This window comes from Glandiceps talaboti, chromosome 2, assembly GCF_964340395.1.
Source record: "Glandiceps talaboti chromosome 2, keGlaTala1.1, whole genome shotgun sequence".
NCBI classification, from domain to species: Eukaryota; Metazoa; Hemichordata; class Enteropneusta; family Spengelidae; genus Glandiceps; species Glandiceps talaboti.
Window position 1 is genome coordinate 21,059,675 of NC_135550.1, and position 22,565 is coordinate 21,082,239.

At 35.0% G+C, this 22,565-nt stretch overlaps 1 protein-coding gene across 2 annotated transcripts; it reads left to right on the forward strand.

Annotated features, from left to right (window-relative positions):
* The first annotated feature begins 2,372 nt into the window (after positions 1–2,372).
* On the forward strand, positions 2,373–22,533 carry LOC144452584 (leucine-rich repeat-containing protein 9-like). 2 transcript variants are annotated; one of them, XM_078143706.1, is made up of 32 exons: positions 2,373–2,421; positions 3,460–3,625; positions 4,267–4,488; positions 4,669–4,809; positions 5,237–5,300; positions 6,070–6,140; positions 6,459–6,641; positions 6,943–7,098; positions 7,611–7,819; positions 8,059–8,190; positions 8,636–8,815; positions 9,889–10,012; positions 10,573–10,760; positions 11,224–11,413; positions 11,837–11,976; positions 12,481–12,667; positions 12,814–12,870; positions 13,192–13,323; positions 14,547–14,813; positions 15,072–15,249; positions 15,614–15,834; positions 16,187–16,309; positions 16,680–16,855; positions 17,136–17,199; positions 17,630–17,802; positions 18,022–18,095; positions 18,230–18,447; positions 18,622–18,690; positions 18,908–19,057; positions 19,913–20,114; positions 20,349–20,580; positions 20,763–22,533. In XM_078143706.1, exons 2-32 carry the CDS (start codon positions 3,518–3,520, stop codon positions 20,794–20,796), a joined length of 4,665 nt encoding a protein of 1,554 aa, XP_077999832.1. In that variant the 5' UTR covers positions 2,373–2,421; positions 3,460–3,517; the 3' UTR covers positions 20,797–22,533. The 2 variants fall into 2 exon arrangements, with proteins under 2 accessions (XP_077999832.1, XP_077999840.1); XM_078143714.1 differs by having other exon boundaries at positions 18,908–19,033.
* The last annotated feature ends 32 nt before the right edge of the window (positions 22,534–22,565 follow it).

The following is a 22,565-nucleotide window of genomic DNA, read 5'->3' on the forward strand; positions in this document are numbered from 1 at the left end:
ACACATTGCATAGAAAATGCAGGCTGTTGATATGTGACATTGGGACATTGTATCGTGTTTCTAGAACGTCAGACCACTATATTTTCTACAGTGGTCTGAGCTAAAACTTAAAAGCGTGATGTAAAAGTAGTTCGGCTTACCTAGATACAGCAACATCGAATTTCTCCTCGTTCAAGGTCTCGGTCATTTTCACATCGATTGATGGCGACGACCATAAAGCATTCGATGTTTGCAGTTTCTCTTTAATATAGTATGAAGGGGTACGGCTTGTGGAAAGAGTTACACTGTAAAACGAACCACGATTTCGTTTCTGGGAGTAGAGTTCAACTCTTTCGGCATACTACTGCACACTGACACGATCGATAAGTTTGAGGAGCCACTATACTGAGTGAGTTCAAATTTATGATTTGTTTCTAGAGGCTACGCAGACATGCAAGCATAATTTATATCTTAATAGTTACAGAAATCAAAATGAGGACACATACAATGTTTTGTGTCCCATGATGAAGATTTTTAAGGAACGCATAATGTCTTGTTGGATGAACTTCGATAAGTCAGGAAAACAAGTTCGTAATTTTCATGCCATAACTTTGCTGTTCATCCCTTGGAAATCTTAAAGAAACTATTACCATGGGAGGAGCATCAGCTTTCGTCTCAAGAAAATATCGTTTTCATGGGACGAGTAGTGACAGAAGTACAATGTATATTTTCATGGCCCGATGAAGTTAATATGAATTATGTGTGTATATATGTATATGTATATATATATATATATATATATATATATATATATATATATATATATATATATATATATATATATATATATATATATATATATATATAGTTTTGGTAGTACTGGAACTCTTTCTTGGGTGTAACTCGGAGTTTCACGCATATTGCGATCATCAGACACTGATGATCGCAATATGCGTGAAACTCCGAGTACACCCAAGAAAGAGTTCCAGTACTACCAAAACTATTACGCTCTGCCACTGCGGTATAGAGCACTGTCTTAGCAGATTGATACTCACCGAGTTATATATATATATATATATCACAAAATGAGGACACATACAATATATATATATATATATATATATATATATATATATATATATACATATAATTTCATTCTTCTTTCGCCAAGTAGAGTGCTCGATCACCTTGGAGAGCTATCATACATAAAAATGAAAGAAGACGAGTCTGATATTACATAGTGGAATTACACTACGGACCGTTTCACCCGAAGGATCGTCAGGTGTAATAGTGTGGTTTAATAGTATTCGTTAGCTATACATCCTGCATTATGTACATAACTTGTGTGTGTTCACTGATGGCTGTGTGTACACAAAAACGTAACCTTTGTTGTCAATCTTTTTGTGTACACACAGCCATCAGTGAACACACACAAGTTATGTACATAATGCAGGATGTATAGCTAACGAATACTATTAAACCACACTATTACACCTGACGATCCTTCGGGTGAAACGGTCCGTAGTGTAATTCCACTATGTAATATCAGACTCGTCTTCTTTCATTTATATATATATATATATATATATATATATATATATATATATATATATATATATATATATATATATATATATATATATATATATATATATATATATATATATATATATATATGATAAGGAAATGCAGAAGGAACGAGTTACACAGTCCGAATAAACAAATACAACCCGACTTTTTTAATCAAAATTCTTTATAATACACTTTATAATAATACACAGCACCAACATGTACGAAGCAACTGCACAGGGGTGAAATAATTTTTGTAATAATATCTTGACAGTAAGAGGTAGAGGAAGTGCTTTAGACTGTGATATGTCCAACTCTTGTGGAGTCCTACGGGGTCTCTCTCCCTTGAGGATCTGGAGGTTTTTACCCTTAACACAATGACCCCCCCCCCCTCCATCCCAAATTTTCGAAACTGGATGACCCTTTACTGCCAATTTCAAAAACAGGGTGACCCCCCCCCCCTCCAATCCATCCCCCGGCCGAAGAAACTGGCCGGTCCCCAAAACCAGGGAACTATTATTGAGATAATAGATCCATGCTAAAACCTACTAAAAAGGTCTTCCAACAATCCAGGGTTACGGTAGGCCTGCGAGAAATATTTACAGTTATACACATATATATCTCACTTGCACCGATATATAAAGTGTATTTACTCGAGATGTCGGTAGTTTCAAAGCTTTTTAGGGACTGTTCGCGGTGTATGATCCCTGTGACAGTATACGTTCCATATCCACTGTTACCTAGCAACACGATGATGTTGACTCGGCCAGCCGGGTAGTGTTGATCATGTGACCCGGAGCGACCAATCAGAATTCATAACACAAATTCAAGATGGCGGAGCTCGTTCAATGAAAACAACTTCTGGTTGTCAGAGTAAGTACCAAAAACTCCATCCCTTTATTCAAACATTTAATGATTTAGTGTATTTTATGAAGACTGGATACACCATGTTACGGTATGGCTTCACTCACTGTGATTATCGCGTTAGTATGTCAGTGGTTCGGTACTTAGCAACTGCCGCAGTGTCGTGACGCTCTGACGATCGTGGCTCCATACCGCTCGTGATGATACCAAGCAACAGTGATATGAAAACTCTTTGACTTAGAAGAACCTACCGTATATTAGTATAACTCTGGAATTTATAACTAGTAACACTAAACAGAGACGCTGATAGAACCATAATCGTGTCGTCTGTTTGGGAATGCATTCGTGAACATTTGAACTTGCCACTGTACTGGCACAGTCTACAGCACTTGTGAGCATACTATAAAATGCAAGTCCAAAATCTACAAAATAACTGCATAATTAGCCAGTTTAGCATATGTATGAATATATCACAGGATATCTACGTACACAGTCACAAGTGATGCCGTTTTATCATGGATGTGTTACGGACGGTTCATGGTTTTATGAATGTTCTAAATTATCTAATTACGCAATTACATTTTACATGTTTTATTTTGTAAATATATTACTAGGACATTCACGTCTAGCTCACAAGTGACTGTGGATTCTACCGGGTTACGTGAATAATTTCTAAGCCCTTTTCTCTGTGCTTGACTACTAAGTTTGATTTTGGATGAAAATACAGCTCTAGGAACTTCGTTTTGTTAGTTCATTTTGCTACATGTAAAAACTTGTAGCTGTAAGTCTGTGCTACCTTCTACTTGCCAAAAAATATGTAACTTGGAAATCACTTCATCATTGATGAGACCTTGACAATGATATGAACAATCTAATATAATGTAGTTTCAGGATCACTATTCATCTCAACAGTATTTGAGTCCCAAGTCGATTTAATCATAGAGAGTGGAGACTTCTTCACTCTCTATGATTCTAACATTGTAATTCTTGTAAGATATTTCAACTGTGTCAGGTCCTTATAGTGACATATTTTAATCTACTTTGCAGAATGTAAAGGCCATTAAAATGATTGGTAAGCCGATAACGTAGTAGTAGAGACTTGAAAATGTCTCTGACAGCATCAGGAATGACATCACCAGGGCCTGCAGACGCCATGACTTCTGCAAGATCTGGTGTTTCTGATATCGAGGAGGAAGATATTCTGCGAGAAGTGGTGAGATTTGATATCAATTATTGTAGTATTGGATTGATATGTTATGAAATATTTTTGCATAGATTATGACAAGTGTGTATTACTTTTTGCGGTCATAGTGTCTTAAGAAATTGAATTGAGTGCACAGTTGATACCTCCATGGGTATTTATACACACTAGCTTGGAGCTGTATGCAATTAACTCTTTTGTCATCCTGAATATTTATTTGAAGGTGATAACATTTTTCCCCTTTTGTGCTATTTACATTTTTGCAACATCTATCTAAATTTCTTCCTGTTTTCTCCTTGATTTGCTACTAGTGATGTGCTATGTATTGTATATTCATTGCTACAGTAGTATATCATAATTGTGCAAATTATCAATTTTTTGCTGTCATTATGGTTTTATGTTAATGATGCTTCATCCAAAAAGGAGGGTGTCTGTCCTCATAAGCATATTTTGAGTGATATTAATGTAAGAAATATTTTTTTTAATGTGCCTAGTTGTGATGTGCACTTCAAAGACACCCTGCCCACACAGTAAGTTTCATCATTCTTGATAAGTATTCTGCTTTGCAAGATGAATTTATTTTCATCAATTGAACCACCATTTTCAATAGATTATTATAATTTTACATTTTTTTTGTATACCCTTCTTTTCAGTGCAATGTTAATGGCATCAAGTACCATAGACTGGAACAGGGACCAGTTGAAAATGTCAAAGTTGTGGAAATGTTCTTTTCTGGATTCCCTAAGATTGTTGGCATGGACAGATTTCCCAACTTGACAACATTGTGTGTAATGGGACAAGACATAGACAGAATGTATGGTTTAACACATCTTACTAGGCTGAGAGAATTGTGGCTTTGTGAGTGCAAAATACAGGTATGTACGCAAAGTATTAGTGAGGTCATTAGATTCATTTTTAGCATTTACATGTATTAAACTGAGGTTCAGTAGTGTGGTAACCTGTGTGTTACTGTATTATAAGGGGCCATTTGTGATCCTGATGGGGGTGAAACTTTAAAACTGTTACGTTAATACAAAATTTTCATTTATTTATAGAGAATTGAAGGCCTTGGAGAATGTAAAAGACTTGAAAAGTTGTACTTATACTCAAATAATATTTCTAAGATTGAGAATATTGCTCACCTGAAACATCTTGAAAAGATTTGGTTAGCAAAGAACAAGATAACAGTTATTGAGGTAAGCATCATTATGTCATTTCTATTTCAATATAAATGTGCTATAGGAATGTTCCAATGGTGTCTGCATTTGTAAGTAAACTTATAAGCCTGGAGAATGTTAAATCTTTCTCAAATTCTTGTTTTGTTTGTGTGGCACTAAAGAGGCAATGGACTATGACATCCTTTTTAACATCACTTGATCATGACAATGTTACATAAACATAAACATGTTGGTGATTCAGGTCATGGTTGGTAGTACAGACAGGCAAACATTTGTAGACTGGTAATTGTTGACAGTCAAAAAATGTGCTTTTTTCATATATTGAGGTAATGATTTAAAGGCTATACTGTAGTTCCAGTTTGGACAATTGATAGATATAATTTCAATTGCTATAAAATCCATCTATTATATCAATTTGAATAAACTCTGTCATATTTTGCCACAGGGTGTTATAGGTCTTCAATATGTGGAGGAAATAAATCTTGCTGAAAACAAGATTGACAAAATAGGTAAGTATTGAACATACATCAATTTATATACATCTAACTTTTCTTTCAAAATTATTGCCCCACCAAGTAATATTAATATTTCAGGGTTAGCTTTATTTCACAGTGAAACAATCTAACTACTATCTGACCAAGAAAAAGACCCAGTATGTATTATATGATTTATTGTATTGTATGTCTACTGTCCTTTTCATCAGCACTGAAATGTCCTCTTTGTTTGTATACATGTCTGGTATAGGCCATTGTTATTTGATCTGGACGCTTCCCATTTGAATCAGCTAAATTGCACTGTATTTACTGACCAGTCAGACAGTGGCTTATAAAATGTTTAGGAGTCATGAATTGAGTATTGATATTATTGTTAATGGCAGCCACAACAACATCAGTTGCTAAGGACATGGTATGTGTTTCACACAATGATGAATGGAATTTTGAAGTGATTTGTTTTGGTTTTTGCAACCATACATGTTGTTGACATACATTTGGATGCGTACAAAAAGCAAATAGTGCATGGATAGGAATGGGGAGTGATTCAAATCAAAAGATGAAAGCTTGTACCAGATGTGTATACATACTAGCAGTAGCAATAACTATAGGTCTATTTGACTTTGTACTCCATAATGTTTATACCAGGTAGACATGCATATATGATTAGAAACTTGGATACACAATATCAGTGTAATGTTACAGGTGTATTTTTTAATCAGATACAAGTGTAATTGATACAATTTTACCTTAACATTAAGCTTATAAATTGTATGTATCTTTGCAGGTCATTCTTTAGATACTCACATTCGACTGGAAAATTTGAATCTTTCTGGCAATAAGATTTGTTCTTTTAAGGTAAGAATATTACCTCGATTGAGATGACTGTGTCTATTACTCAATAATAGTAGGGGAACATTAGCAAACCCTATTTCATTTTATCCCAAGAAACAAGACATAGAGGGAAATTGGGTCCATCAGTTCGTCCACTGCTAGTACCTTCCTGCAGAGCCATATTCATGTAAAGGAAATATGTAGATATACAATATGGACATCCAGTTTATAAGATTACCAATAGAGTAGTGTTGTATGTATGGTAAAACATCAAACCATATAAGTTGTATTTTGTGTTATAGAATAAGTTTCAAATATGTTGTTGTATTTTTTTTTTGACAGGAACTGACCAACCTTGTTAGATTACCTAGTCTGAGATATCTTGGATTGAAGGATCCGCAATACTCCCCCAATCCTGTCTGTTTACTGTGCAATTATTCCACACACATGTTATACCACTTGCCTACACTAGAAAGACTAGATACATATGATGTCTCTAGTAAGAATGTCAGAGAATTGGCAGAGGTAGGTTCAGTGGTCGATTCTTAAAACTTGTGATATCTGTAACATAATGATACCTGTGTAGTACTATAACCTTCTCTAACAGACATCCACAGAAATTTAGATAATTAATTTCCAGGATGATAGTTTGACAGCAAATGTATCCATGGAATTTATGTGATTAATGATTGTCAGTCATTCATTATGTAGTGACATCAAACCTTTAGTTTATAATTAATTCATACATAATGAATTCTGTGTGATGAAAACATAGAGGGAATAATGAGAGTGGAAAGTTTAAATATTCTATAAAATGTTTTACCAGGCGACTGTGGTAAAGAAGAAGATGTATTATAACATGCGCGTGAAGACAATTAGACGAAACATGATGGAATTGATGTCAATGCTGAAGAAGGAGAAGAACAGACTGTGTGCATTTCCTTTTGAACGTATCAGAGTCCTGACAGAAATGATCAAAGCGGTGAGTTTGATGAATGGTGTGATTTATACTGATCTCTAAGTCTTGCTTTGCTTGAAGTGTTCTTGATGCAAATTAGGTTGTGAGATAACTGCTGCCTTGAAGGAAATACGTGTAACGTGTCACCCCAAGTTGAAAAATTGGATATGCTCATACAATGGCTGTTTTATAAAACATTTCAACTTTAAACATGAAATTTTGAAATCCCGGAATTTTAGCATGAGTCTGTTTATCAAATATTGGTTTCTTTCATCATCTATAAACATTGTATGACTTTTCCCCACAAAGTGTAAAGTGAACGGGCAATGGTTATCTACTTCCTCCTTTTTCAAGTGAAAAGTAATAAACAAATCTGCAAAATGGTTCCTTATATACCCATACATTGATGATATACACAAACTAACTTTAATCATTGTCTGTTTGAATCAGAAAGTTATGACACTGTACATGGATATTCAGTTGTGCTTTGACTGTATGTATTCTCTAATAGAAATATTAATGTGTATTTTTTACAGACTGAGAGAGATCGTGATGAAGTCAAGGGAAATAAGTTACACCATGGTGAGGAAATAGTCACTAAAGATGATGAGGAATCAGAACAACATGGCAGTGGTACAGAGAGTGATACTCAGGAAGAAGAAAAGCAATCTCTGACTAAAAAACTTAAAAAGAAACACCAGGCCTTAAAAGAACGGGTCAAATCATACACTGGCAAAGTGGAAGAGTAAGTTGACATTGTTGCTTAGTTGTGTTGGTCATTTGCAAGCCAATTTTCATTGTTTTTGGCATGTTTTATCCAGGATGCCATATGATGATTTTTGCAAGTTTTCAATTGTGTAGATGTACATATGTACATATTGTATTACCATGAACATGTTCTATAGCTGCACTGCAGAACAGTAATACTTCTTATGCTGGTCATTAACATCACTTTTGTTCCATTCATTGCAAACTTGTCAACAGGACAGAGAAATGTTACGGTGAAAGTGTTGCCCGTATACGCCAAGTCTCAGATATGACAGTTAGAAGACTATTAACAGAATTAGAGACAGGTGGAAATGTACGATTTGAAGATGGTCGATCAGCTGATGTTTGGTAAGATATTGTTTTCAAACTTCAATTTTTGACTGAACTTATATCGTAACTGATGGTTCAGTTGTGCAAAAGTAACGTCTGTGTGTGTGTATGTGTGTGTGTGTGTGTGTGTGTGTGTGCGTGCGTGCGTGTGTGTGTGTTCGTGCGTGTGTGTGTCGTCGTTCTTTTGCAAATTAACACACAACCATATATGATTGTATATATTTCTTTCCATCCTATAAGGATGATGATATACCAATGTAATGGAAACAAAAGAAGACCAAAAATCAACCTCAGAAGAAATAACCACCAGCTCAGTGAATCTTGGAAACAGGAAGTCAACTATATCATTAATATGTAGAAAGGAAGTAAATTGTAGATTACCACATATGAACTCTGTGTATTTACTAATACTACAATTACAGAAAAAAAAAACCAGTGATGCAACCTGTTTTCATTTTCACAGGTTCACGTCCTGCCATGACTTGATCTTATCAAGATTCTGTGCTGCCGATTACAAAGACTATGGGGTGCTAGGAATCAAGATACATCGAATCACTAGAGTACATAACCGTATTTTGAGATTTAAGTTTGATGATAAATTAGCTGGATATGTGGATAAGGAAGATTTGCCAGCTATGAGCAGGTCAGTACTTGTTACAGACAGGAGATGTAATTATTGAATGTACTCTCATGATATTATTCAGGTTAGCAGGCAGTACAAATATGAAACCTGTAATATATTAGATTTACGTGACAGATTGGTTGGTTTATGCATTAGTTTGACTATTTGTTATATGGACTGTGCTCTTGCATGGTCAAATGAAAGGAATCAATGGATCCCATAATGCATTGTAATCGATCTGTTGTCGGGGCAACCAACACACTAAAACATGATGTCTAGATCACTGCAGTCATAAAATACATTTTTACTCAGGCTGTTCAAGAATTATCTTAAAATTGAACTCTCGGAGACGCACACTTTATTGAATAAATATGTTCGTGACAACTGTAGCAAGGTCAATCACCTGGCAACAGTCGGGTGATTTAATGATTACATTAGTTGTCAAACTATTTCTTGTGCTCAACTTCAGTATATTTCAACAAGTATGTGTTGTTTGGTGGATGAAGTACTATGGGATGGGGTGAGGTGAGGATTTCAAAGACATGTCAATAAACTAATAAGTACCAGTAATCAATGATATGTGTGCAATTACCAGGGAGTTTGTTCTAAAATATGCATTTTTCAAGATATAGTGACCTCATAGTTGACATTCAAATTTAGTGAAAAAATGACATTTTTATAGGTAAAAAATTATGAAATCAAAATGTGCTTGAGAAATTGAAGTTGTTTGTAGGTGGTGTTCCTTGGAGTGCTTTACATGTAAAGGGTACATAAAGATTATCTAATCAATCATAATAATATACATTCTAGAAATGTTGATATAAAACTTTGATATCTGTCCTGCAACCTGAGTAAGTTAGGTTTTTTTTTTTTTTTTTTTTTTTTTTTTTTTTTTTTTTTTTTTTTTTTTTTTTGGGGGGGGGGGGGGTTTGTTTGTTTTTTTTGGAGGGGGGGTGTTAATTTGGGTAATAAATGAATCAAAGTATAACAGTTGTGCTACAATAACATAGGCACTATTTTTTATTCAACCTTTTTTCTTGAGAAACCAACCTATGGGAACTCCTTCAGTTCATATCTGGTTTATTTGTTTACAGATGTCAGTCAGTCAAGAAATTGTTGGAATATTTATTCTTTGTCTGGGACCCTGAACTACCTGGTGGTAAGAATGAGTTAATGAGAGTACTAGAAGAAGGACCAATGGATGCTGATACATATAAGGTAGCTGTCTTTTAGTCATGTAAATCATTATTTAGCTCCAATGGGCTCTAGATATGGATATAATCTATCTATGTATGTGTCTCTATATCTGTCTGTCTGCATCCAATGCTCTCAGACATGCCTCAGCTAGCTGCCCCACAACTCAATGTCAACCAAACCTGGTACAAATGTCAATCACTATAGGGGACAACAGTCATACATACACATGAATTTGCTTGATTCAGTGTGTATGAAATTGATAATTGTGTAATAGCGCTGTAACTATTTTAATGGGAGAAACCTATTATAATATTTTTCCCCCTCTGTTTAGATAAAAAATATTTCATGTTTTCATTTTTTTTATATCCTAAAGATTTTTTACACTGTTTGGATAAAAAACACTGTGAAAAAGTTCCTGTTATCACAAATGGAACTTAATTTGGATGAGGATTGTCTTTTTTTGTTAACTTTTGTTTAGTTATTTATAATATTGTATGTATGTATTTATCTAGTGGTTGATTGGTTGATTTAATCATTTATTCATTTGGTGACCTATATGTTACTATTAACTCATGTTTCAGCAACTTGGTCGTGATGGTGCTGTACCGTTATCTAATAGTCTGAGTCTGTGTGAGAAACCCCGGATTGAGAGCATGATGAGAGAGGCCAAAAACAAATCCCTGTCTGATCCCTGCCCATTCAGACATGGACAACTTGTAGTGTGTAAAGTCTATCTTGGTAAAAGTGCTCCAGCTTTGGATGTCAAATTGTAAGTTGTAACTTTTAACCATGCCAATGTTTCTACTTTTATTGTACATCATACAATGAAGAGACATACGTATAGCCATAACATTAATGTCTGAGTGTACAGTATATTCAGAGAGTTTCTTTTATCTTTTTGTCTTTCTCTTGTTAATTGAAGTATTTAGTGCACAAAAGGACTGTTTGTAGTGTTGAGCGCACTCGCTACACTCATGAAAGTACTGTCTTAGAAAGCACTCATGCAACTACCCCTAGTACTATTTCACTCATGCATCATGGGGTTCTGTCATAATACTGTTGGGGTAAAATTTTTAAAAAGACCATGGCAGTTTGAATTTTTTTCCATGATACTAATTTATAGTATTAGCTGCGGGAATTACCAATTGTACTAACAATGTTTATGGTTTTATTACAAAAAAAGCATAATGATCACATCATATTGATACATTACTTGATATTTTGTTTGACAGAGTGCACAAACCGATCTATCCTAGAGCTGATTCCATCTACAGACCAAAGAAACATGAGAGATGTACATCTGGTAGTGGTGGCTCATCCTCACCACAATGTGAATGTACATCTAGACAGTGTGAATGGTTTGTCTTTGACCATGAACTTGTCCTACCAGAATATGTCATTGACTTTGAGTACATCACCAAGGTAATGCAATCATTTATGTAAATATAGACCAAGTTGAACTAGACAGTCTTGATAATAATTAAATAAAAGTTTCCTTAAACACTTAGTGTAATCTGGTTTATAAGTAGTTCAGCATTGGGTCAGCATGTGCAAAACTGAGAATTGAGTGAGTGTAATATACTTCTTCAATACCGCAATATTCTAAGGAGGCATATTTTCAATTTCATGAAGATTGATACCTCATTTACACCACAATGTTCTTAATTTGATCTTTGAGTGAAAAATGCTACAAATTCTGGTTGCTTTGATTGGCTGTTGTACAGCTGAATCATAGGTGTTTATTTTCAATGGTGAAGGGGTACAATCTGTATTTTTATGGTCTTTGGTGTATAGAAATATTCTTATTCACCTGCATAAATGCAATGTCCTTGTTTCATTTTACAGTTGAAACCCAGGTCTCCATTTACAGTGTTAATTGATGGTATGCCAGACACTAACGATTTACACAAGAGAAATGAAGATAATGATCCAAGTCTAGATGACGATGTGGTCAACATGGAACCTGAGATTAAACCTAGACCAAGGTATGTCAATTTGTATGTCAATGCAATAGAGTGTGGTATCCTGATCCTTGTAGATGGTTGCTTGGAATCCAACAGGGCATTGGTCTTTCTGGGTTGTGCTATTCATTCATTTAATGTCAGTATAATCATATCTTCATGCACAAGTTCATGTTGTGTATATCACCAAATTAAATGTTTTATTGTGCTCAGATATGTCAAGTTGTATTACTATTAGTGGGGTTTTGATTGTAAAAGATATCTAAGTATCAGGTTCCTGTGTCAGCTAACATCAGACACTATTAAAGTGTTGTATTGAAAATATCATATACCCGACTTATTGTCAGTTATGGTAAATACGAAAACAGTTTACAGAAGTGTGAAAAACTAGCGCCAATTGATTCACATGAATTATATAAACTAATCATAATTTAAGTGAAATGTAATTGTTGTCAATTCTAAACTCCAAATTTTGAGTTATGTGTCATTTTTTGAAAAAAAAAATTTCTTATTTTTGTATTTATTAAGATTGATTGCTCTGACTGAAGAACTGATCTTAAAGACAGCCAAGGTGTCTGCGTTTCAGGGAGTGACAGTGCTTAATCTCCATGGCAATGGACTAACAAAACTCAAGTACATGAGTTCAATGACCCTCCTAAGGAAACTTATTGTCAGTTTTAATGAATTGACACGGCTGGATGACGTAGCTCATATGGTGAGTACATATAATATACAAATGACATGCTTTATAGAGAGGGTGTTGGGTGGAGGTAGAGAGTTGTGAACCATTTACATGACCTCATGGTAACTTTGTTCTTGTAGTTATATAAATCAACATATTTTGTGTTTTGTTGTACACAGAATCTGGAATACCTGGATGCCAGCTTTAATAAGATTACATCTCTAGAGGGAATGAGGGTAAGTATTTGAAGGAAAAAATGTACGACCTGAACATGAAGATATGATATATAATGGATTATCCTGATAATAATGTTGTATATACCAAAATTTTCAACTTTCTTTTACCACCAAAATCTCTTGATGACAGAGTTATTGTGAATTGCACCAATGTTCTGTAATGCCATGTGTTATAAACAATCACAAAACTATTGATGTGATCAAGAAATCCATGTCACATGAAAGCCAACAACAGTACCTCAAGGTAAAGGATGAGACTTAGTTTCGTATCCAGTTTACACCAGGGTCTATGTTGATACCTAACTCTGTTTCTCCTTACAGGGAATGTCTAAGTTGAAGACACTAGATCTGAGTTGGAATGATTTGAGTTATACAAGAGATGAGTTGTCTATACTAAGGAAACATTGTAGTGGTGTGACTACATTGGATCTCAGACATAACCCATGGCAGAAGGTACACAGATTTACTGTATACATGGAGGTAGAAGGACTGCAATTCTACCTCCATGCTGTATAACAGTATTTGCGTAATTATCACTTGTATCAAGCATTCTTGCCAGGCTGTCATTCTGCCAAAAATATAATGGCTTGTACGTCGTAAAACTGTTTGACTTGAAAGACTACTGGTAATAAGTCTTGATACATCACATTTATCAGAAAGAATTTATCAAAATTGTTTGTCAAATGTGTGTCAAATGCAATTAAATCACCGGATTCCATGGGTCAGTATCCTGTATCGATTTACCAAAAAGTATTGCATGAGGGCACAACAGAGTAGGAAAATGATAATCGAAACTTTTGACTTGGATATTAATCAGATAGCAAAGCTCAGAACAGAACAGAAGTGTTTCTAAAAGACTTCTTTGGATTTCTAAAAATTAGCAAATATTAGCAGTAAGCAAAATGAGGACTGCCAGAAACACCATTGACTTTGATCATAAAACAGTTGTGAAATGACAAACTTGAAAAGACTACAGAATGCATGTATGGTGCTGGCCCTCACAAAATCTCCTTTTTGAACAGCACTCCTGGTGGCAAGACTATGTAATCTTTTTGTTTTTTGGATAGCTTGAATGTGATGTGTTCAATAGTAGGGTTCAACGTAAGCTGATTGAGATATAATTCAAGATTTTATATTTGTATTTATATGAATGCAGGCAGGGATTTTGTTTGATGATGCTGTACTGTTGTTATTAACAAGTGTATGTAACAGGTCAGAGGTCATAGCACCACTATATAATGATAACAGTATTTTACATCAGTCTGGTAGAGGTATCTCTTTGCAAGTGTTGCAGACATGTAGAGTAGAGTGTATTACATACTTTCAGCATGCTCAGCTTAATTTCAATAGCACTCCATAACAATGTTCAACTTTCAAACAATGGAAAAGTACCCATCTACATCAGGTCATTTGCATGGTAGTACCGTGGCCTTACAATTGTTTTTATGAATGTCATTTTGTAGAGGTGCATTTAGTCCAGTTATACATTTCTCTCTATTTAGTTTCTAATCCTTTGTCATCAGTTGTTCTGTCATGTGGTTGTTGTAAAGTGTGATGTGATGTGGTGTAATCTTTGATTCCATTTTGAATATTATTTTCATTAATGATATATCCTACTGTGTTAATGAATCTAATTTGAATTAATTTATCTTTTAAATCCATTTTGTTTTGGCCAGCCTGATGGCCTTAGACTGCGAACCATTGGCAGACTGAAATCGTTGACAAAACTAAATGGTTCAAGTGTAACTGAGAGTGAAGCCACAGCAGCATTGAGGATGGCTGCAGGATCACGTATCTCACAAGTATCCCTGCTTGCTCACTCCAGGACAGACAAGACAAGACCACGTAGTCTCAGTTTGGCTTCCTATGCTCAAATTCTGTGGTCAACTAGTCGCAACAAACCAGATAGAGTTGGTGAAAATGATAGTCAGTGGTATTTACAGGTAAATATTGATGATAACATTACATCTGGATTTTGAAGAATTCAGTACCTTGGCCGTATCATCTAAGTATAGCTGTGCAGGTACTTACTACAGTATGTCTATAGACTGTGCACAGTATTACGCTATTTGCATGAATAGCTCACACATTGATTCTATACTTGACTATAAATTTAGACAAACTTGCTTGAATGAGATTTTTTCAGACAATGATTTATTTGGCTCACAGGCATTGATTAGAGTATACTTTTTACCTTTTAGGTGACCACCTTGAATTTAGATGGTCAGCACATCACAAAGATTTCTAATCTAGACAGATTAGAGAATCTAAGGTGGGCGTCATTCAATGACAATGACATCACAAAGATAGAGGGTCTGGATAGTTGTATAAATCTAGAAGAACTGTCATTGGAAGACAACTGTATAGGCAGATTAGAAGGTAAGGTTATTGTCTGATGTTATGAGTATAATTATGATATATTTCTGCCAAAATATGAGGATTGGCTGGTAATGTGATGTGAAGAATATGGATAACAGGTCTCAATTTGAATGCTTTATGTTTGTTGGTAAGTTCTTTGTTTGCGAACTCATAATTCTGTGACTGAATTTCACTTAGATAAAACTAATGTCAACAAGCTATTCAACTACTGACTGTAATATCAAATTATTCTTTTATATTGTATAACTTTATGTGTACAGGTCCACTGTGTAAAGTTCACATCATAACTACTGGTAAGACTTATAATTAAAGTTCCCAATCATATGCCTCTATAGTAATCTATCATATCTTTGTATTCCACCAGGACTGTCCAAACTGGGTAAGCTACGAAGTCTGAATGTGAGTAACAACCATATCAGTACATTGGAAGGAGGTGGATTGGACAAGTTGACAGACTTGCAGTATTTATCAGTGGAGAATAACAGAATTATGTCGCTAACTGGACTTAGCAGACTCACTGCACTGATTGAACTCTACATTGGAAATAACTACATCATTAACATCAGAGAAATATTCCACTTGAAGGTGAGATTTATATATAATAAAGTTACCAGTCAGTTTCATATAAACTGGCTAGCCAGTGAAACTGACTATGGAAGGGATGTGAGCGCTTTGGGTCATGGTGGTTTTTAGTGAGAATTGACAACTTTGGCATTTACCAGTACTTGCTAAACTTACTGCCTTCTTTGACATCACTTCCCCACCTCATCTACATAATGAATACAGTCATCATTGACAGAAATTGACATCGCTCCCTTCAAGCGCCAGTGACAAGATAGTACAGTATTACACACTATCCTTAGCTAAATTAAGCCAAATACTGTAAATGATATATACAATGTAACTGTATGATTACATATTATTGTATCTTTGACAGAACCTGCCTAACTTTGTGATACTTGACCTGTATGGAAACCCTGTTGCCTCAGAAGCTGACAATTATAGACTGTTTGTAGTATACCATCTCAAGACACTTAAAGCACTCGATGGCATTGCTATTGTAAGTCTACCATTTCAAGACAGTCAACCTACGCTTAGTGTTTACTGTACTAGGACACTGACTGTGCTAGCATTATCATACAAGTGTTTACACTGTCAAAATTCATTTCGTTTTTGACTTGGGGGGGGGGGGGGATGGTTACAGTCAGACATGTGCAGTCATCTCTGATGGACACGAGGTGATGTCTGTTAAGTCTTGCTAAATGTGACACACTGTGGTTGTCTTCACATACCTTTAGTGCCATGAGTGCATGCAATTGTGTACCTGGGGAGCCGTGAGACACCTCAAGTTAGTTGTGTTTGACAACCATTATGTCACACTCTGTAGTACATACTGTTGTGTAAAGTAATGCAACTCTTCTCACTGACAGGAATCTTCTGAGGGTGGTACAGCAAAGGATACTTTTGGTGGTAGGCTGACTCAGGACTTTGTAGCAGAGAGACTTGGGCATGCTAACTTCTTGGAAGTACGTGAATTGGATTTCCCTACCTGTGGTATTAGACAGGTCGATCTAGGAACTGGTGAACACTTCCTAAATCTCAGAAGGTGAGAATCACATTTGCACTGATAATGATAATGATGATGATGATGATGATGATGATGATGATGACGATGGCGACAACAACAACAACAGAGACTATATGCACCTTTGTAATTACTCGTGTGGAAAAGAGGCATGTTCTACAAACCCAACACAATATTTATCCCAGGTTTTTACATATCAGTTTAAGCATAGACAGTGGAGGGGAGATCTCCCCTCCACTGTCTATGGTTTAAGGCAGTGTCAGCTACACTTTAACTCTCTTTTTAATATGTTATATTTCAGTGTGAATCTAGAGCACAATTCACTGTCATCATTCAGTGGTCTGATCTACCTGATAAACCTCAGAGTAAGTAGTCCTATGCCACATTGTATGTTGTACTATATACCAAATCAGTCACCAATTTACAGAAGAAAAATTATACATATGACCGCTTATCTTTGTAAACTGGATTTGCATATATTCGGCTTCTACTATAAGTGGTATCAATTCACTGTGCGGGCAGGTTATCAAACGATTTGTTATTTCAAATTGTTAAACTGAGGAATCAACTGGTCTATAATACTCTCAATAGCTTGGTAGTACTTATAAGATTGCTTTTATATTGCAGTATCTAAGAGTATTGATATAACTTTCTTGAACCTTAGATTTCTCGGCTGAGTTTGTCCAGTAGAAACATTAAATTGTAATTTACAGCACTCATCACTGACTCAACTTGAGATCTTACCATCTGAATAGGAATGTCCAAATGTATAATGTTCATGGATATCTGTTGTAGGTACTGTGTCTGAATCACAACCATATTGAGACGATAGTTCCCAAACCAAAGTCAACATCCACCAAACAGCAGAAGGGTAGTTCACAGAGTACAGCACAAAGTAATGCACAGGATATGTACAATCCAGAGAACTATACTCCAGTACTTGAGAACCTTGAAGTACTTCATCTTGGGTGAGTACAGTCTTAACTTTGCCTTCAATTGTTTCCCTTTTACATTTTTAAAATAAGTCTTTCCTTCCAGATGAGACATAGTTGTGTTGTTAACTGTCCTTTTATGCTCCTTGTATGGAATGTCAGATCATGTTGTTAAGAAACACAGGAGTAATATTATGAAATGTCAAATATAAAAGATGAAAATTATTAAATAATGTTCGTCACTTTATGTTTCAGTTACAATGGAATTTCAGACCTTCTGAAACTACAGATTAGTAGGCTACCATCTCTCAAAGCACTCTTCTTACAAGGTAAGAAAAACTCACATGTCTAGTGTACAGTACAAATCTGTGTGTGTTAACTTTTTTCTCTGACGTTTTCTCATCATATGAAGCTTATTTGATATCTATCAACAAGCACTTACAATACATTTTTTTTTGTCTAGGTAATGACATTACCAAAGTTGAAGGGTTGGAAGGACTGCAAGATCTTCGAGAATTAGTCTTAGATCGCAATAAGATCAAAAACCTGAATGAGTACTCGTTCATGAACCAGTGGAATCTGGTAGAGCTACACATGGAGGAAAATAGACTTCGAGAACTCTCTAACTTCCATCATTTGGAAAACCTACAAAGACTGTACCTAGGCATGAATAGAGTACAGGTATGTATACACAGTCTTATAAATTTGGCTTTCAGGAAACTAGGGGATCACTTTCCCTTGCAAAGTCTTTGAGAAGTTTCTTACATCTTATGTTTACTTCAGTTGTTTGTTTTAAATTGTCCAAGCTTAGAAATGATAAAACATTAATGAATTTATATTTGTTTAATATTACAGGACATGTCTGAATTGGAGAAATTAGAAGCGTTGCCTAACATGATTGAGTTGTCTGTTATCAGCAATCCTGTAAGTATTCTAGTATCAGATTTTTGCCCAATATGTCTATATGATGTACAATATAGTGAAGTTGATCACAGCATGCAAAACATACCAAATGTTTATACTTCTCTGAAGTTCTCAATTTTTTTATCAGCTTATTTTCATTTAGATGTGAACACACACTGACAAAACAATGATCCTATAGATAATATACAAACTCTTGACATAATATCTGTTTTTGTAGGTATCACGTCGTTTGATGCATCGTCCAATGTTAGTATATCGTCAACCCAATCTATTATGCATTGATGGTATCCCAGTCAGTGCTGAGGAGAGAACCAAAGCTGAACTTTATTTCATGGAACAACAGGTAAATAATGCCAGCAACAACAAGGTAATGACAATTATTTTGATTGAATTTAGACAGATAAAAGTTCTAATATATAATCAACTATCGCTGCATCTCCTTCACGTTAACATCTGGAGTTATTAAGCTTAAATGTAAATCTGTGTTATAGTAAGTATTAACATAATCACTTATCTCGCATGAATTAAACTTGACTTTGATAAAAGCTAGCATATCATATTAAGCTTAGAAAGTAAATATAATTTTTTAAAATTAGGTTAACCGTAAAGTAAATTTATCGTAGTTGTTTCATATTTGTTTATAACATAGTGGCTAAGTAGTGGCTAAGTAAGTCTATACATTCTATAGATATACATGTAATAGAAATATCACTGGTGTTAAAGATAAGGTGGTACTGTAGTAGTTGTAAGCATCATTGGATGTAGAAATCATATGCATTAAAGTGTTTGTACTTTGGTGAAGGGTTAGTTAAGTAATAGACAATTATACCAAACTACACTTCATTTGATTATTGTAGTCATTTTAGTGTTAATTGTTTTTATTTTTATTTGAAATTATCAACTAGACGTATTCGTTTATTATGTTGTCATTCATCAAAAGACAAAATTTTAAATCTACTATGTAAGGTATTTTATGTATAGCTGGGTTTTGTAGGTTAAGAGAGTTTTATTAGGTATATACCAGTATTATGAATTTATATTATTGATGAAATGTAAACTATACAGAAGGTATGGGTATTCATTACATTGTAAAACAGCACACCATTGTTAGAGACAAAATACCTTCTGTAGGAGATTAAAATTCACACCATAAAACTATAGTTCAAATGAACTTGTCACCATGGAGGAGAAATAAACATGCTAGCCTATGTTGATTTCACAGCCTGTTGGTATGCTGACTGGAATGGAAGGTGGATTACCAGGAATCTCAGCTTTCAAGACAACTACAGCAGCAGCACCATTGAAAGTAACTAACATGCAACTAGGTACACAGACTAGTGTAGCTGATAGACATGGTTGGAGTACATCCATTAAATATGGTCCAGAAGAAACACAGATTACAACTCAGCCTCCTGAACCCCGCAGTAAGTATAGCTCTATATGATGTATATTGCAGGAACAACATGTATATTTCCACATAACATACTGGGACTGCATATGTATGGTTGTGAAATGGGTTTGTTTGTAATAGCCATAATGGGTAGATTGGTTAGGGACAGAGCGTTGTCATTCAATGTAAAACTTCAGTACTATGCTGAGCACTATAATAGCATTGACATATTAAAATGGAAATTTACACAATATTTCAAATCTTTCAGCCCGTCAACCACAACGTGGTAGTGGTCGTGGTGATGCATATGGATCCTCTGGTACAAGTAATATCCGTGTTGGTTACAGTCACTTTGGGTCTTCAGGTCATAGTTCAGGGGGCAGTAGTTCAAGTGGACGCGGACAGTACCTACCACACCAGGTACCCTATGTGCCCCACCAACCACCATCATCAAACAGTGCAGACAATGTCTATTGTGGACATTCAGAGAGTCTGGCAAGGTAAGATACACTGGTGTGCTATCTTTACACAGACAAGTCAGATATGCAGGCAACTTTCTTCCTACATGATAGTTGTTAGTACTTTTAATGCTGCTATCCAGTATTCTGATACTTTTGGTATTTTTGCAGAGCAAATATAAACAACTAATTGTTACTCATTAAATTACTTATTTTCCTTCCAGACTGACAAACAGTAATGGTAGAAAACGTCCGTAATAAACATTTGTTCAGACGAAATGAGAAGAAATTCCAGCATCAAGAGAAATGGTATTTACCATGAAAGTGCATCCACTGTGTGCATCCCCATATTGAAAATGCTGCCCATATTCTGAAATTTATTGAGAGGTCCTAACAAGATTTAGCTTTGCAGCATTATCATCATAACAGTGCAAATATGAGTCCCCAAACTGTACAGTGTAGATTTGTACCTTATAGTTGAAAATACCTTCCTAGATATTGTGAAGTAGTAAAGAAATGTGCAAGTTTCGTCTATTTTTTTGAAAGCAGATGATTTGAATAATTACAAATAAGGTACATTCCTACTAAACATATCGTTTTAATTAATGTACAGAAGTTTAACACTTGTACATGTTTTGTATGTGTGCTTAAACCGGTCAAAATTATATGTGTTTATATATAGTGTGAACTTGATAATAAAATGTGGTGCTTTGTTTCCCTGTTATTCTTTGCACTTTACATGTTGTTCTGCTGTATGTCTTTGTTTTGAATCTAGCGATGCAATGTAGTGATGTACTGTACACAGGCAACTGGAATGACCAGAAGTCATTCATACACAAATAAGCAGCTGATATCTCCTTCCCTTCCCCCTATATTTTATCATGACTCACAGAAATACAAAAGTGATCATTCCAACTGAGAAAGCTCAGGTTAGGATGATTATTTCTGTCACTCTTTTGTCACCAAACGAGACCTCTCTAGAGGTTACCATGCACTATCTGGTAATTGCAAAATTTCATCAATAGAGGGTGCCATTCACCGATAATTTGAATACTGGCATTGCCAGTTTCAAAACTCGAAAGAGGGCACTATAACTGAATAACTATACAAGTATTGACTAATTCTAGTTAACAGATATGCTGCTGACTGATAGAATAGCAGACATTTATGTTTCTATATTAAGTATACATGTATTTTAACAATGTCATGTAATCTAGAAAAGACCTTAAAAAGATGGTCATGAACGATTGAGTACTTTTAGTGATACATATGAACCACAATATACATACTGTACTGGTATGTATCTGCGAAGTCATCTGAACTATACACAAGTTTTTTGTAGCTAGCAACGTACTGAAAGCAAAGATAGCTTCTTTTATTTTGGTATGAAAAGGATGCAAAGTAATACATGTTTACTATTTGAAGGCACTATACTGTCTTGTAATGTGAAATATTTGTTGTATATAGTCCCTGTTACCCTTTATGTACAGTTTTCTATACATATAATTTACATTCTTCAACAGAAATCTGCCCAGCTGTGTTCAGCCTAAAATGATACACATGTATGTATGTAAAAAATGATTTACCAGTAATTCATTTCAGTGAGAGAAATATTCCATCAAAACGTTAATGTGGTCCAACATTTATCTTTGATTCACACATTGTATGGAAATTGAAGTTTGAAATTTATACTCACATATTGTTTATATTGCGTATTTTTGTAGAGAACTTGTTTTGGAATTGATTCAAATGCCTTCATCAATCACCCTCATCTCATTGGAATGCATTGTATTGAATATTCATGTTTGCCACACGTGTGTACTCAGCACAGTGTATGTCGTGTTTTCAAGCGAGACACAATTGATAAGATCTGGATGTGAATTCACTTTTATTGTTGTTGTTTTTTTGCACAGTCCAAACCTGCCATGGATGTGTGTTTATTTATGAAGGCTTGTTATGTGATTAGTGTATAAAAGAGGAAATAAAAATATAAATATTACACACTATATTGGTTGTTTTAGTGGTAT

Excerpts from the sequence above, each read along its gene's own strand:
- LOC144452584 (XM_078143706.1), top strand. The coding sequence starts at position 3,518 with ATGTCTCTGACAGCATCAGGAATGACATCACCAGGGCCTGCAGACGCC. Across the intron at positions 10,013-10,572 it reads TGGATGCTGATACATATAAG|CAACTTGGTCGTGATGGTGC; the intron begins GTAGCTGTCTTT and ends CTCATGTTTCAG. Across the intron at positions 16,310-16,679 it reads CACTCGATGGCATTGCTATT|GAATCTTCTGAGGGTGGTAC; the intron begins GTAAGTCTACCA and ends TCTCACTGACAG.